The sequence below is a fragment of the Muntiacus reevesi genome, chromosome 11 (assembly GCF_963930625.1).
Source record: "Muntiacus reevesi chromosome 11, mMunRee1.1, whole genome shotgun sequence".
Lineage (NCBI taxonomy): Eukaryota > Metazoa > Chordata > Mammalia > Artiodactyla > Cervidae > Muntiacus > Muntiacus reevesi.
In genome coordinates, this window is record NC_089259.1 from 10885140 (window position 1) to 10903398 (window position 18259).

The 18259-nt window shown below is 38.3% G+C and overlaps 1 protein-coding gene across 1 annotated transcript in view; it reads right to left on the bottom strand.

Moving 5' to 3' along the window:
* Nucleotides 1-18259, bottom strand: part of VWA8 (von Willebrand factor A domain containing 8) — a 371377-nt gene that overhangs the window by 268496 nt on the left and 84622 nt on the right. Inside the window, exons 13-14 of the mRNA XM_065901945.1 lie at nucleotides 5292-5452; nucleotides 2980-3093 (exon numbers count right to left, since the gene is read on the bottom strand). Of these exons, the coding sequence (XP_065758017.1) occupies nucleotides 2980-3093; nucleotides 5292-5452 (275 nt within the window). The remainder of the gene's footprint in view (nucleotides 1-2979; nucleotides 3094-5291; nucleotides 5453-18259) is intronic.

Here is an 18259-nt window from a genome sequence, read left to right on the forward strand (position 1 = left end):
CATAAGCTCAAGGTATGATGTGAGAGGGCTCTTTATAATTTGCCTCCCTAAACACTCAGCCAAACCACTTACTGGGCTAGAAGGATCTGATGATGGGCAATAGCTGTGTAATCAAGCGAATTTTTACAGAGATAATAAGATTAAATATTTTCTCTCTATGAAAAAATTCCAAGGATAAAACATAAACACAGTAAGAAACACACATAATTACCATTTGCTGGATTTCACTGTTTTAAATATGGCAGCAAGTCCTTTAGGGGAAGGAGTGGCTTCAATCAAGTAAGATTCAATTAAGTGACTGGAAATTCCCCAAAGTACTAATAATAATCTCTAATTATGTGACGATATCCATGGAAATGCAATGAGGCAGAAAATTACTTATAATTGCCAGATATCTTCTAAAGGAAAGCATAGTGTGCAGCTGAAAGAAATAGTTTCTTTGAAACTTCTTAATTTGAAGATTTTAGGGAGCTAGGCATGAATCCTGGGTATAGTGGGGAGCAGGCTGCCCCTCATGATCAGTGGGGACAGCCAATCTCATCTACAAACAATAAATGCTGGTAAGGATGTGGACAAAAGGAAACCCTCTACACCATTGTTGAGAATGTACACTGATACAGCCACTATGGAGAATTGTATGAAGATTCCTTAAAAAACTAGGAGTAAATCTACCATATGACCGAGCACCCCACTACTGGGCACATACCCTGAGACAGCCACAATTCTAAAAGACACATGTACCCCATTGTTGACTGTAGCACTATTTACAATAGCTAAGAATGGAAACAACCTTAGATGTCCATCTACAGATGAATGGTAAAGAAGATGTGGTACATATATACAGTGGAATATTACTCAGCCATAAAAAAGAACAAATTTGAGTCAGTTCTAGTGAGGTGGATGAACCTAGAGCCTATTACATAGATTGAAGTCAGAAAGACAGAAACAAACATCATGTATTAATGCACATACATGAAATCTAAAAAAATGGTATTGATAAACCTATTTGTAGGGAAGGAATGGAGATGCAGATGTACAGGTGAATTGGTGGACACAGTGGGGCAAGGAGAGAATGGGACAAAAGGAGAAAGTAGCATCAATATATACACACTATCATGTGTAAAATAGCTGGTGAGAAGTTGCTATATAATACAGGGAGCCCAGTCTGGTGCTCTGTGATGATCTAGATGGGTGGGATGGGGTTGAGTGGGAGGGAGGCTCAAAAGGGAGGGGATACGTGTATCATTATGGCTGATTCAGACTTCCCCGATGGCTCAGATGGTAAAGTTTCTGCCTACAATGTGGGAGACCCGGGTTCAGTCCTTGGGTTGGGAAGATCCTCTGGAGCAGGCAATAGCAACCCACTCCAGTACTCTTGCCTGGAAAATCCCATGGAAGGAGGAGCATGGTAGGCTACAGTCCATGGGGTTGCAAAGAGTCGGACATGACTGAGCGACTTCACTTCACTTCTTCTTCATGGCTGATTCACACTGTTGTACAGTAGAAACCAACACAATATTGTAAAGCAATTTTCCTCCAATTAAAAAATAAATTAAAAAAAATTTCAAACCCATAGGAGATTTGAAAGAATAGAATGTGAACACCCAAATATCCTTCACCTACATTTCAACAATTGTTAAGATTTTACCACTTTGTGTTCTTGCTCTCCCTTGCTCATTGTTTCTATGTGGTACATTTGAGTCCATTCATCATATCTTTTTTTTACCCTGAAACGTTTAGAAGTAAGTTGAAGGCATCTTTTTACGTTATCCCTTAAATATTTCAGAATATGGCTCCTAGGAATAGAAATATTCTTTGTAAAAAAAATCAATAAACAGAAAGCTCAATTAGGAAGTCAGGAAGCCAGAAGGGGGAGCTCTCATGCGCTGTGACAGACAATAGCAGGGTCGGCAGGAAGACGACCTTCCTTTTCGTGCCTGGCAAGAGCTCAGCCAGTGAGAGACTTTTAGGCTGCTAGGAATAGGATGAAAAGACACTGCATTTCCGACCCTCAATTCCACCAATGGACTCTGTTCATTATAGCTCTTCAGACTTTCTTTTTCCCTTTTAGATGAGTCCTTCCTCTTCTTGTTGCATAAGGACCTGCATGTAGCTCCCCATGGTTAGAGACCCCTTACATAAACCCATTTTTGTTGGAGAAACAACTGGAGGTCTTATTTGTTTTAGGTTAACACCTTCATAAACACAATACCATTATGAGACCTAAGAAAAGTGACATTAATTCAATAACGTGCAAACTTTCTCAATCATCCCAAAATATCTTTCATAGCTATTTTCGTTTGATTTCCTAATCCAGAATCCAATACACTGAATTTGGTTGCCACAGTTCTGGAAGAAATGTTTAAATAAGACACAAAGGGCACTCCTGCAACAGGTGCCGAACCTCAGAAATAACTGATCACTTTCTTGGAGGGTAGGCACACTTAACGGTGAGGGGCTTTTTGTTTTTTTCCGAAACGACAACAAAATTTAGGACCAAAATTGAACTGCTTGGACAACAGAAGAGGGATTATCTTCTTAAAGCTAATGCTCTCATAAAATGTTTAAACACTTACATAAAAGTAGGCTGAAAGTACAGAGTACATGTGTTAGTTGCTAAGTCATGTCCAACTCTTTGTGACGACCCTACCAGGCTCCTCTGCACATGAGATACTCCAGGCAATAACACCGGAGTGGGTTGCCATTTCCTTCTCCAGGGGATCTTCCCGACGCAGGGATCAAACCTGGGTCTCCTGCATTGCAGGCAGATTCTTTACTGCCTGAGCCACCAGGGAAGCCCTACAGAGTATATCTTGGAGAGCAAACTCAAGTCTTAAAAAGTGTGCAAATAAGATCTTGTCTAGGACACCAAATTATTAAGCCGTTCAAAGTGATCTTGACTTGAGTCTAGGTTTAGAAGAATAATTTTTAAACACATGCACTTGATAATAAGAATAAGAGTAGTGTAGCCCCAATTACCTCTGCTGTAGCTGCTCATCAGACATTTGCAGCTCCTCCTTCAAGCGCATATACCTGTCTTCTCTCAGCAGCCTAGAGCCATCATAGAGGCTTAGCTCCCGATCATGGATCAGCCTAATGGACAGGAAAAGGCCAGGAAATGAATCAGTTTAAATGTTGAAGCTATTAGAAGTACAGTCAGTTAATATTTTAGTCATTTCTATTATTACTGACAATTGAGTCTAACTATTTTGTTAAATGCACTTTTTGATATTTTAAGTTGGCTAGTGCCGCTATACTCAGCAAAAACAGTTGGTTTCTGTATTGGAGGGCAGTTGTCACAGTTACTAGATGTGAACAGGGAGGATGAGGGGGAGAAGGAGGTGGAAAAGGGACAGAGGAGGGAAATGAAAAGCAACAGCTGAATGAGTGATTCAGGATAACCAGGAGGTAAATATTAATGAATGAAGCAACTGACACATACTCCCTTGAGTCTAAGGTAACACTTTAAGGCACAGTATTATCAAAATAGTTCTATCTTTGCAATGACAGGATTTAGAATATCTAAAAGCTTTACAAGGAAATAGCTAGTGCTATTTCAGATACCAACCATGATGGAACCTAGCCATTCACAGTACAAATAGTGTCTTCCAGATGCTGCAGAGGTTAAAGAGTGCTGTTCTAGATCCTACACCAGCCACTAAGGTTTCCTGATCTCCACTGTGCAACTGCCCCACAGACTCCCGCTTCGGCGTGGGCGCGAGTCCCACCCTGCGCCTACCCGCTGAGTCACTGGGGGGACAGGACTGCCCCACAGACTCCCGCTCCGGCGTGGGCGCGAGTCCCGGCCCTGCGCCTACCCGCTGAGTCACTGGGGGGACAGGACTGCCCCACAGACTCCCGCTCCCGCGAGGGCGCGAGTCCCGGCCCTGCGCCTACTCGCTAAGTGACTGGGGGGGAGAGAACAGACCCACCTGTCTAAAATTTTACCTTGTATAAAATTAGGGCAGTAACACCAACCTCACAGTATTGCTGTTAAAATTAAATAACTAATGTAAGGCAGATGCTGAACATAGTTGTTCTCAATCTTAGCTGCACATTAGAATCTACTGGGAGGAGGTTAAAAGCGCCAGTGTTCAGGTCTCACTCTGGATCAATTATATCAGAATTTGAGGAGGTGGAGCCCAGGCATCAGTCATTTCTAAGCCTCACTCCCATAAGTAGATTCCATAGTTGAGACTCTGAGAAACCCTGGCTTAGCACGAGGCCTTGCACAGATTAAGAACTCAATGGTAGCTGCTGCTGCTGCTGTTACCACTGCTTGGCCACATGGGCAAGAAAGAGCTAATAAAAGGAGGCAGCAGGCACTATTTCATTTGTGTTTGCATTTGTCTGTTTAGAAGAGGGAAAAACTGTAAATATATGGAATGTTTATGATAAATCACTGGGAGGTTGTGGTTATGACTTTTAAACGTTCTCAAGCTGAATCAGGATTAACAGTGTTTTTAGAATCTTTAATTATACTCAGTACCTGCATCTCATCAAGGACAAAAAAAAAAACTTTGACTACTTAGTTGGGGAACTAGATTATTCCACTTATTTGATTCCCAACAAATTAAAATTTAGAGTTAAAAGTTAAAAACAAGTGATAGAATCAAGATGTAACAAACAAACAAACTAAAATAGTATCATTAATCTCCCAAAGTGACAAAAGATGGGACTATTTTCCATGAAAGTTACACACGAAGTCTTAACATTAAAGAGAAGTTAACTATGAACAGGTGGATATTTGCCCCACCTAAGCTGAAATAAGAAACACAGCTGACACAAATGTTCAAGTCTGTAAACACAAAGTGAACTTTACCCTATATAAAATATAATCAAAGAGCCATTATACATTTTACATAAGGAACTATATTTTCTCTCTCAAAAACAAATTCCAAGAATGTGTCAACCAATAATGTAGATCTAGGGCTGAAAAAGGAGTTTGTAAACAGTGAAGCTTTGACTCTGACATACTATAGAAACTTCAACTGTGTGACTTATTGCATAGATCAATCAACATATATATAAAGTCTCAAAACTACTACTGAAAAATTTGCCTTTTTCAGCTCCTATACAGAGAATTTTGCTATGGCACTGGCTTTTCCCAAAATGTTCATCACTCGAAGTTCTACTCTACTGTGTTACCAACAATAAACACATCTGCTGTTATACTTGGATATAGAGTTGTCTAAGTTCCTGGAGAATTATGTAATCCAGTTTGGATCAGAAGGCTGAGGAAGCTCCAGGCCCACTGTTTCCGTGGTGTGCTTCTGTGACTCATGACCGACCTCTGTAACACGGCCAGTGTCCCCGCGTTGACTCTGTGAATGCCATCCAGGAGAACCAGCTTTCCTTCCAGGGCAGCGTTTACAAGGGGTGAGGACCGCCAGGCAGTGTCTCCATTTGGAAGCGTGTACCTCTGCTGCAGCAGATCACGCGCTGTCATATCCTGAAACCGGTCCCAATACCCACCAAAGAAAATACAGAATTAATTTTTAAGACATGGACGATAGCTTATTTAACCTTAGAGTTACCTCTCTCTAAACATAATATTCTATACAACAACTGGGAAGTCATCTTCTCCAATTCAAAAAAGAGAAAGATATTCAGAATCTTTTCTTGGTTATTTGAATTTTTTTCCTATTACTCATCCACATAATATAGTGAGGGCTTTTTTTCTTTTTTTCCTATTTTTTATTTAGAATTCTCCTCTTCTTTTGAAATGTTCACTTGGTACTTACACAGATGATGGCATTTAACTTCTACAGAACTTCAATGGAATTTTACTCAATCAGCTTTACTTGTGAAAGGGCCAAAAGGTATGACTTCCTTTTTAAGAATCAGAGGCCATACAAACTCACTGGGAGGAGATGTTTTATTAATGATGTGCATTTTTTGGCAGTTGAGTTTTCCTGAAAAGCCATGCTAGGAATCACCTCAGCGACTCACATTTAAAGAGACTTGGAAATGGAGGAAATTGAGGAGAAGAGTCATCAGATGAGGAACAGGAACTGACAAACAATAGCACAGCGCTTGTAAGCAAACACAATGTGCTAGTGTTAAAACAGTGTGTCTGGTCTAAGCAAACTATTAATAGTAGTGGCATAAAATACCTACCTTCTATAAAATAATTTGGGTTGATAATATGAACATTTTCTTCTTACATGTGTTAACATTGAAGGTAACATTTTCTTTTCTGTTATTGTGTGTGCACAGTCATGTCCGACTCTTTGTGACTGCATGGACTGTAGCCCTCCAGGCTCCTCTGTCCAAGGGATTCTCCAGGCAAGAATACTGAAGTGGGTAGCCATTCCCTTCTCCAGGGGATCTTCCCAACTCAGGGATTGAATCCAGGTCTCCTGCATTGCTAGCTGATTCTTTACCATCTGAGCCACCATGGAAGCCCTTTCTATTATCGGCTTCAGATAAGTTCTGTGTCACTTATATCAAACAAAGCTAAACATTTACAGTTAATCTTATTCAAAAATTTAAAAGCTTTTGTAAATTCTTTGATACCCAACTCTACTTTCAAGATGACAGAAAATGAATGAATTTGTTTCTATGCATAACAGCAAAAAAATCTGTATTGAAATCTAGATTGAAATGTCTTGACCATCAATTTCCTCATTATCAAAAAGTACTGACTTAGAAAGTATAAATCAGCTTATATGGAATCAACAACACTTGAGGAACAATAATATTCAAGCTAATAAAATAAAAATTCACATTTTTTAGGCAAAAAAAGAAAAATTTAAACATAAACTTTTTCTCTCCCTGTTTGGGTCTCCTCCCTCCCCTCTAGTGAGCATTTTGCAACCACTTTATTAACCAGACTTCCCTAATGGCAGAAAGGCCTATTCAATCATAATGATCAATTTTCCTTCTTCTGGAACCATCCATGTAACTTCTCAGAAGATAGCATTCCTTTCTAAATCCTCTAAGGGGTTCCAATGACCCACTACTCACCTTATATGTACAGACGTCTCTGGTGTATTTAGGTACAAAGCCAAGATATAATTTTCCTTAAAGACAGTGATTGGTGCAAAACAGACCAAGGAGATACTGGGCCACACCTAATAAAAGTTCTTGGCTTAAATACTTACTAATGTAATGACCGCATTCATGTTACTAGCTATATTTCTTACACTCTATTTTACGAGATTATTGCTTCTTGTATGGCCAAATCTGTGACTAAGCCTCAGATAAAATTAATGATATTAGGAGCCTTGATACAATTGATCAAATATATAGTTCTATAAAACCAATGACTGTAATAGTGTGATTCTAGATATGGGAAGAAGCAGCAAAAGAGAACCATTTCCTTTCCAAACAGTCAGACACAACTGAGCAACTAAGTACAGCACAACATACAAAACGTATAACAAAAGAATATAAATTAAAAGGTGGGGGAAAATGAAGGAAAAAAGGAAAGAATGGGCTTTATTTTCTTTGTGCTGTGTGTCCGCTAGGACTTTTGCAACCCCATGGACTGTAGCCCGCTAGGCTCCTTTGTCCGTGGAATTCTCCAGGCAAGAATACTGAAGTGGGCTGCTATGCCCTCCTCCAGGGGATCTTTCCAACCCAGGGATTGAACTCAGGTCTCCCACATTCTGGGCACATTCTTTACCGTCTGAGCCACCAGTGAAGCCCAATTTCCTTTAGGCATTTCTGTAGGCAATAAGCGGCCTTATCTGGGGCTTACCAGGTGGTGCTACTGGAAAAGAACTTGCCTGCCAAAGCAGGAGATGCTAAGAGAAGCAGGTTCGATCCCTGGGTGGTGAACAGCCCCTGGAGGAGGGCATGGCAACCCACTCCAGTGTTCTTGCCTGGAGAATCCCATGGAGAGAGGAGCATGAAGAGCTACAGTCCATGGGGTCACAGAGAGTCAGACACGACTGCAGTGACTGAGCATGCATGCTCATAAGTATTCCGAGAGAAGGTAATGTGAAGAAGATATCCCACTGATACCATATGGTTAAAGAAATGGTTGGGGATTAACTGTGAAAAATCTCAGTTTCATACTGAAAACAGAGGGTATGCTGACCCCACTCCTGAGTCTCTTGTGTGGGCCCAGGAAGAGGAGATGAGGGATGTGTCTGCGGCATTAGAGGTTTAGACTCCAGTGGAACTGAGACTAGCAACTGGTAACTTTTTTTTTTTTTTAATTTTGACAGAAAGTTCCTCACTCTCACACCAACACATCTTTATCACTGTTTTGTGCAAGATACAAAAAGCACAACTTCACTTTGTAGTCATGAATGATTCATATTTTGTTAATTCATACAATGTCTACAATACTTGCCTCATTCAAACAAGTAAAGAGTTACTAATAAAGATTATGAGAAAGACAACCAGTAAGTAGGGCTCCTTTTTTCCAACCTAGCAGCTGCCAGCCTTTTACTGACTGAAGTAAACTGAAATTAATGACTTGCTGCTACACAACAAGCAGTAACAGATCCACAAAGTTCAGTTACTAAGGCCAACCACAACAGCAGACCAGAAAAATTCTCCCTTTCTTCAATCTTCAGAGGAGTAGAGAGCAGAAAACACCTGGCATTTCTTAAAAGACGAGCTCAGCCCAGTTTTATCCTGTCGAGTCTCTGCATGCTATTATGAGAAAAAGAGCCATTCTTCATTTCTAATGTATCTGTGTACTGAAATTAAAAAAAAAAAAACCTCTAAAGGGGAAAAAAGTATTCTCTTTAATAAAAGTAGTTGGTTTTCATAATTAAGATCCTAGAGAAAGAGAGGATTGAGAGAAAAGATAGAATTCCAGCTTTTTCTTAAAAAGATAATTTCCCCCACTTTCCATAATATTAGTTATAATAAGAAATTATTTTCAATTGTGAATTCTTTTCCACTGTAAAGTAAAACTGAATTTTCACAGAAGTGAACCTAATCAAGATTAATGAACAGAAATTTTTCAGAACACTCTGAAATGGGTCAGTAACATGATCTCAATATTAAGTTAATTTTTAAAACAGAGTAACAGCTTTTTCAAGTGTTTATGTCTACAGCTTTTGGGCTTAGTATCATGAAGATGTTTTAATATCTTTATTTATTTTAAAACATATGGCAACATGGAATTGTTAGAAAATATGTCATTTCCTTATTCTTCTTACTTACACACATAACATAAAGCTTACATATTCTGCTTGTGCACATATCCATAAAGCAAGTACAAAAACAAAATTTTTAAAAATATGCTTATTCCATATGAGGATTTTGAAAGCACACTAACAAAAATCAAGAACAACAAATGTCCCAATTTTTGCATATATTTTTCTTATTCTTAAAACCTTTGAACTTAAGAGAATAAAAATAGCACTAATGATATCATAAGAGGCCAAACCATTTCCTCTTTCTGTGTTTCCTTAAAAATTTAAAAATAACAGGACATGAAAACTAGTTCCTTTAGAACACTATTGTCTAACCTTAAACAGCTCACCCCTTCATTCAGATCCCTGGAAAACATCTATATATGTCTTAAGATTCTGTGTCACTATGAATTTTGCTCTTTTGATTTGCAATAGAGAAACCCTACTAAAAATAAAAATATCCTATTACAATGAGAAGAAGCATAACAGCACAAAATGTACCAGAATGTAGACTTGAACCCTAAAGCAATTATAAATGCTTTTAGGACCTTTGAATTCCATGCATTAATTTTTCTGAGATTCCCTTGGGAAACCTGAATATAGGTAAGTAATTTGATAAATAACTGCAAAAACTGGTTGTGTGATCAGTGACTAGAATAAGATTAGAATTTGTTTTCCAAGGTATAGTATCATTTAGAAAAACAAATGAATATACTAAATTTTTAGTGAATAAAGAAATTTCAGCTACCTCTGTAAATATGAATGTTTGATAAGAAAGTAAAATTTTATATTATAAAGCATATATAATTTTCCTGGCAGAAAGTGTCAATGATTATAGCAAAATTATGATATTGAAGTATATACAAACTATGACCTCAACTAGATTAAAAAATATACCTTTCTACCATATTTATGAACCCCAAAGACTTTCAGAAGCAAGCTGCTTCCAAAAATATGTATAATACATTATAAAATTTAAAACAAATTCTTTAAGAAAACTAAACAAGAGAAGATGAAACCAAGAAAGGTAAAGATGACCCATAAAACATATACTATAAGAAGAATCTAAAATGTGAATCTAATGTAATTTCTAACACAAAAAAAACTGACATTTAAAAAAAGTTATATATTAACAAGCTTTAATTCTACAGCGTTGACACCAAAAAAGCGGAACTACAGTTCATGATAACGAGACTAAGAAAAATTTTGTTTCATCGTCTATCATATAAAGAATAGTGTGTTAAGGAGTTAAAAATAGAAGTAACAATAATTACAGCAGCTAATACTTATGGAGGGTTTTACTAGGCAAGAGTAATTCACATAAATTAACTCACGTCCTCCTTATAATCTTAAAGGATAGGTAAAATTATGGCCTTCATTTTACCCAATCAAGGATACACAACTAAAAAGCAAAGGAGCCAGGTTGCCCCCAAGAATATTATTACAACAAATACAGCAACAAATTAAAGTAAAAGAAATTCCATAGAAAGCCACTCTGGATTAATCAACTCATGTATATAGTGTAGTGCTCATAAAGGAATGTACTGCACACCATTCGGGCTACCCTCCACAAGTGTTTTCTCAATCAACTTCTTTGACAAGAATTAGTAACTACTGATGTTACTGCTCCCTGAAGAGACCCCTAAAGCGGCTAGTCTCTATTGTTGTTTAAAGATATCTTTAAACATGTATATTAAAGATTGAGATGAAACTGCTTTAGCTAAAGTTAAGATTAATTATATCTTTAGGTGAATATTATTCTTTATTTTCTTATACCTGAGTTAAAAACATAAACCATTGGCATTTAATTATTTTGGACTGGGGGAAGTAAGTATTAGTGATTTTTTTTTCAAAAGAAATTTGCTGGAATTTTTTAGTCTTTCCAGGCCTACTTCAAATAAGTTCTGCTTATCTGAACAAAACTTACCATGCCAGAAAATATCCTGCCAGTGGTATAAACACTAAGAAAATCTGGAATTTAAGGGAATAAAGGAATACACCAAAACTAACTGATATAAATCAACAACTTTGCAATAAGGGATTAATTATGTCCATAACAATTAGAGTCAGAATACTGCATAAATACTGCATACACACAGAATGTTAATAATTTTTAGGTCCCAAAGTAGAAATGAAGCCATTATTTACAGTCTAAGCATACTCAGTGAACAAAATGCAAGGCATGCTGCCAACATTCCTGTGTCATTTATGTTTCATCTCAAACAAAAAGGCCTCTTGTTTTACATATATTGTAAAATTATTTATAAACTCTCCCTCAGGTTCTTTTAAAGGAACTATTTTTAACCTGTCACCAGTACAAGAAATGCTTCCTTTATGTATATAACGATGGCATCACAAGACTGCCATGATTGTTTTCAGTTACTCTATCGATGGAAGGAGCTGATTTTGAATCATTTATAGCTCTTTACAGTAACCAGTGGGATCGACTGCAAGATGATCCACTCTAGTTAAAGATTTATACTATGAACACAGAACAAAATTCATCTGCTTGGGGCTAACTAGAAGTCAAACCCAGTATCTCACAAGCAACCCACCAAAAGGACATCTTAATAAAGTCACACAATAAAATATACAATAAGGTCAGAGTAGGTGCAAAAAATGTAATACGGACTATGTGAGTTTACCTAACCAAATCCTTTCTAGTAGCCTTGCTATAGTACAGAGGCTAGAAAGGCAAAAACATCACTTCTTAGATGCCTTTGCAGCTAGAGTTCAATACATGACCCAGGTTCCACCAAGCACTCTCCCATACACAAAACTGGAAACCAAAAAGCCTGCTGGTGAGAGCGAAGCGTCAGCCAGCACAAGGAAACCCCCTCTTCTAGAACGGTTACAGCCGAAGTTCTCCCAGCTCTGTCATTCCTAACTGGCTAAAACCTAAACACTGCACCCTCTCTCTCCCAGACATTCTGCAAGCTACCTAACACTCTGTAATAAACTGCTCTCAGTTTTAGGCAGCCAGAATAGATCCTATTGTCCATAAACAACCTAAGGATAATAATTTTTTAAAAGTAAACCAAGTTAATGAGGCTTGTTTAGAAATGTTCACAGACAACTAAGTATATGAGGACTTCCCTGGTGGTCCAGTAGTTAACAATCTGCCTGCAAGGGACGTGGGCGTGGCCCCTGGTCCGGGAAGACTCCACATGCCTCAGAAACTAAGTCCGTGTGCCAACTACTGAGCCTGCGCTATAAGCCCGTGCTCCACAGCAAGAGAAGCCACTATAATGAGAATCCCGTGCACCACGGTGAGGAGTAGCCCCCCCTCGCCACAACTAGAGAAAACCTGCGTGCAGCACAGCCACAAACAAATATATAAAAATGCTAAAAACCAGATATATAAAACAGGATGAAGGACAGTTTCAAAAAGGAAGGCAAAACGCAGAGATATCATGGAGCAAACTCCCAAGACACACAAACTAAAGAACCACATTTTATTCAAATGGTACTGCAAACTTTGCTGCACTTTATCACAAATGTTTGACAAGTGGGAACGTAGCAATCTATTCGAGTTTAAAGAATATTGGCCTTAAAATAGTAACAAATAAAGTATAAAATCAAAGATGCGGTAAGTGCTAATAACCTGTTCAGTACTCAGGAAAGACCCATGGAGCAGTTAATGGCATTTGGCCTCACTCAACAACACTCGAATTCCTTCTAGTCAGCCAACATGGAAAGCACACAGCTGAAAGGATGGGTAAGGTATGAGGAAAGTTGGGTTTTATCCCAATTCTGTGACTTATGATAAATGGGGGCAGTGAGTAAAAACATCTTCAGAATTAAATGAGATAATGTCTGGCACCTAGTGGGTATTTAATAAATAACAGCTGAATCTGAATCAGTCAAAAGAATGAAATCCTAATACATAAAAATTTAAATCTAATAATAAATCTAGGTTAACAGTTCAGGACACTAATAAAAGTATAATAACAGCACTAAATCATACAATCACACTGTGTGGATCACAACAAACCGTGGGAAATTCTTAAAGAAATGGGAATACCAGACCACCTTATCTGCCTCCTGAGAAATCTATATGCAGGTCAGGAGCAACAGTTAGAACTGGACATGGAGCAACAGACTGGTTCCAAATAGGAAAAGGAATATGTCAAGGCTGTATATTGTCACCCTGCTTATTTAACTTATAAGCAGAGTACATCATGAGAAATGCTGGGCTGGATGAAGCATAAGCTGGACTCAAGATTGCCGGGAGAAATATCAATAACCTCAGATATGCAGATGACACCACTCTTATGGCAGAAAGTGAAGAAGAACTAAAGAGACTCTTGATGAAAGTGAAAGAGGAGAGTGAAAAAGTTGGCTTAAAACTCAACATTCAGAAAACGAAGATCATGGCATCTGGTCCCATCACTTCATGGGAAATAGATGGGGAAACAATAGAAACAGTGAGAGATTTTATTTTGGGGGGCTCCAAAATCACTACAGATGGTGACTGCAGCCATGAAATTAAAAGATGCTTGCTCCTTTGAAGAAAAGTTAGACCCACCTAGACACCATATTAAAAAGCACAGACATTACTTTGCCAACAAAGGTCCGTCTAGTCAAAGCTATGGCTTTTTCAGTGGTCATGAATGAATACGAGAGTTGGACTGTGAAGAAAGCTGAGAGTCGAAGAATTGATGCTTTTGAAGTGTGGTGTTGGAGAAGACTCTTGAGAGTCCCTTGGACTGCAAGGAGATCCAACCAGTCCTTCCTAAAGGAGATCAGTCCTGAATATTCTTTGGAAGGACTGATGCTGAAGCTGAAGCTCCAATACTTTGGCCACCTAATGCAAAGAGCTGACTCATCGGAAAAGATCCTGATGCTGGGAAAGATTCAAGGCGGGAGAAGAAGGGGATGACAGGATGAGATGGTTGGATGGCATCACTGACTCAATGGACATGAGTTTGAGTAAGCTCCCGGAGTTAGTGATGGACAGGGGGGCCTGGTGTGCTGCAGTCCATGGGGTCACAAAGAGTCGGACACAACTGAGCAACTGAACTGACTGAACTGAATGACTGAAACATGGGCTTCCCAGGTGGTGCTAGTGGTAAAGAACTCACCTGACACTGCAGGAGACATAAGAGATGTGGGTGTAATCCCTTGATGGGGAAGATCCCCTGGAGGAGGGCATGGCAACCCACTCTAGTATTCTTGCCTGGAGAATCCCACGGACAGAGGAGCCTGGTGGGCTACAGTCCACAGGATCACAAAGTGTCGGACACAACTGAAGCGACTTAGCATGCACACATGACTGACATGTGTACATTACCATGTGTAACACAGGTAGCTAGTGAGAAATTGCCTGGTGCTATGTGACAACCTGAGGGGTGGAGTGAGATGGGAGGTGGAGGGAGGTTCAAGAGGGCCAGGACATGTATATACCTATGGCTGATTCGTGCTGATGCAGTAGCAGGAATCAACACGATATTGTAAAGCAATGATTCAATTAAAAATAAATAAATACAAAAAATAATGCATGACAAAAGAAATCCTAGTCCTAGAATTTAAAGAAAAAGTACGTATGGAAAAAATAAAAAATTGGTAAAGAAAACTTTGACAGAGGTCAGACTTGAGCTGGCCCTTTAAAAACAATGCAAATTTTTCAAAATTTATTTATGCACTCCTTCATACACTGATTGCCTAGTACACATAAGCCACGGTTCCAAGTGCTGATGATACAGTAATGAAAAAGATAAACATGGATCTTACATTCAAAGGAGAAAGAACAAAACAGACTAAGGAAAAGGAACAGAGGCTGAGAAAAAAAGGAGAGAGGGAAGGAGGAGATTAAAAAAAAAAATACAAAAAATGTATGTATATATATCTCACATACTGGTCAGTAGTACATAGAAATGTACATTGGGTAATGTGATAAGCAAATAGCTCCATGGTCAAAGATGCTTTCAGTAAGTATACTCAAGTTTCTATCTGAATGATAAAAGGCCAAGTGAAGATCAAGGGAAGAGTATTCCAGGGTGAGGCAACATCCTGTGCAAAAGTTCTGAAGCAGAAAGAAGCGAAATGGATTTAAGGGACTGAAAGTAGCCAGTGAGGCTAACATAAACACAACCAGGAGATGGTCCAGCCAGGGAAAGCTAGCTGGAGATGCAGGCATGGGTCAGACCAGGTGGGGCAGTGTCTTTCCATCCTGGCTCCCCGTCAGAATCACTGAGTAACTTCTGTAAACATGCACACGTATGAGTCCCACCTCAAACCAATTACTTCATATTCTCTAAAGGTGGGGGCTGGACACTGAAAAGTTTTTGAAGTTTCTTGGGTGCTTCTAATAGACAGCTAAGGTTGAAAAGCATTGGTGGAGGGCTTATAAGCTAAGACTAGGGGTTCTTATTTTAAGTATGATGGGAAGTCACTGACAGATTCTAAGCAGAGAAATGGCATGACCTGATTTTCATTCTTAAAAGGTGACTTCCACTATAATTTAAAGGATGGATTATGACTTGTAACATATTCTAATTAAATAGCTACAAACATTTAACATGTACAAAAGAGAACAGAACTTAAATATTCTCACCAAAAATAAGATAAACTTAAAAATAAATATCTATAAATGTTCGACTAACATAACAGGAAACTATATCACACTGAAGAAAAAAAACTGAAGACAGAAATAAGTGGAAAGATAGTTCGCACTCAAGGAATAAAAGAATTAACATAGTTAAAATGTCCATACAATCCAAAGAAATCTACAGATTCAAAGCTGGCATTTTTCACAGAAATAGAATAAACAATTCTAAAATCTGTATGGAACCAACAAAGGCCCTGTAACATAGCTACATAAATCTTGAGAAAGAAGAACAAAGTTGGAAACACCACACTTTCTAATTTCAAAGTATACTACAAAGCTATATAACCAAAACTGTATGGCATTGCCATAGAAACTGACATGGAGATTGACAGAACAGAGAGCCCAGAAGTAAACCCACACATACATGGTGAACAAGTTCATGACACAGGAGCCAAAAATACATATTCATTAATGGTGCCAAGGGACTTTCCCGGTAGCCCACGGGCTCAGATTCCACACTCCCAATGCATGAGGGCTGGGTTTGGTCCCTGGTGAGGGAACTAGATTCCACATGCCATAACTAAAGGATCATGAATGTCTCAACTAAGACCCAGCACTGTCAAACATTTTTTTAAAATAATGGTGTTAATAAATGGTATCCAAAAAAAATGTATAGCTGCATGCAAAAGAATGAAACTGAACCTATTTATACTATACATAAAAATTACTTCAAAATGGATTAAAGACTTGAATGTTAAGACTTGAAACCATAAAACCCCTAGATGAAAATACAGATGGTATGCTCCTTGACATTGGTCTTGGTGATAATTTTTGGACTTGACACCAAAAGCAACAGCAATAAAAGTCAAAATAAACAAGTCGGACAACATCAGACTAAAAAGAAAAAGTTTCTACACAGCCAAGAAACCACCAACACAATGAAAAGGCAAACTACTGAATGGAAAAAGATATTTGCAAATCATATAACTGATAAAGGTTAATATCTAAAGTAAATAAAGAACTCATATAACTCAATAGCAAAAAAAAAAATCTGATTAAAAAATGGGCAGAGGAAAAAAAAAAAATGGGCAGAGGAATTGATCACATATTTTTCCAGAGAAGACATAGAAATAGATAACAGATACATGAAAAGGTGTCATCATTACTCATCATCAAGGATATACAAATCAAAACCACAATGAGATATCATCTCATACCTGCAAGAATGGCGATTATCAAAAACAAAAAAACAAACAACAAGAGATGACAAATGCTGGTGAGGAGGTGGAGAAAAGGGAACCATAGTGCACTCCTGGTGGGAATGCAAATTTTTGCAGCCTCTATGGAAAACAGTATGCAGGTTCATCAAAAAATCAAAAATAGAGCTACCATATGATCTAGAAATCCCACTTCTGGGTATATATCCAAAGAAAATAAAAACAGAATACTGAGACATCTGCACACCCATGTTCATTACAGCATTATTCACAATAGCCAGGAGTGTTCACTGACGAAACACTGATAAGAAATTATGGTTCTCACACACACAAGTATTATTCAGCCATAAAAAAGACGGAATTTCTCCCATTTGCAACAACATGGATAGACTTTGAGGGTGTTACGCTAAGTGAGGTAAGTCAGAAAGACAAAGCCAAATACTTTATGGTATTTGCTATGGTATCATTTACAAGTGGAACCTCATGTTGATGTTTGGTAGAAACCAATGCAATACTGTAAAGCAATTAACCTTAAATTAAAAATAAATAAATAAAAGTCACACTCATAGAAATGAAAATGGTTGTCAGGGACTGAGAGGTGAGGGAAATAAGAAAGAGGGAGTGAGTGAGTGAAAGTCACTCAGTTGTGTCTGACTCTTTGTGACTGAATAGACTAGCCTGCCAGGTTCCTCTGTCCTTGGAATTCTCCAGGCAAGAATATTGGAACGGGCTGCCATTTGCTTACTCCTGGAGATCTTCCTGACCCAGGGATTGAACTAGGGTCTCCTGCATTGTAGGTGGATTCTTTACCATCTGAGCCACCAGGGAAGTCAAGGGAAATAAGAAGAGGTTGGTAAAAGAGTACAGACTTTAAGGTGTAAGATGAATTAGGATCTCAGGATATAATATAAAACATGGTGACTATAGTTGATAATTCTGTATTGTATAAGTGAAATCTGCTTTGACTGTAGAATATTAATGGTATCTAAGAGTGAATTTGTGTGTGAGAGAGAGGAATAAGTGTCTACTAATGTTCAAACGACATAATTGATGGGTTCTTAAAAACTCTATAAAGTAAAATTTCATATGCCAAATGCATTTTCCAGCAAATTCTAAACATGAGTCCAGGGAGGATAGGTTAGAGCTACTGGTGATGTCCGTAGCTAGAGTGGATTTTGTAAAAAGCAAATGATGTTAGACTGGAGATTGGGTGTGGGGTACATGGTGGATGGGGAGAAAGCTAAAAAGTGTTTAACGGTTAAAATACTAAATAACTCTTTTGATTGGTTTAATGTGTCCTTTTTGGAACCATCTTCACAAACTAAAACTGATGTCTCTGAATTGCTCCCCCACAGGAGATACAGCAAACACCTGTCACTATGAGGGACATA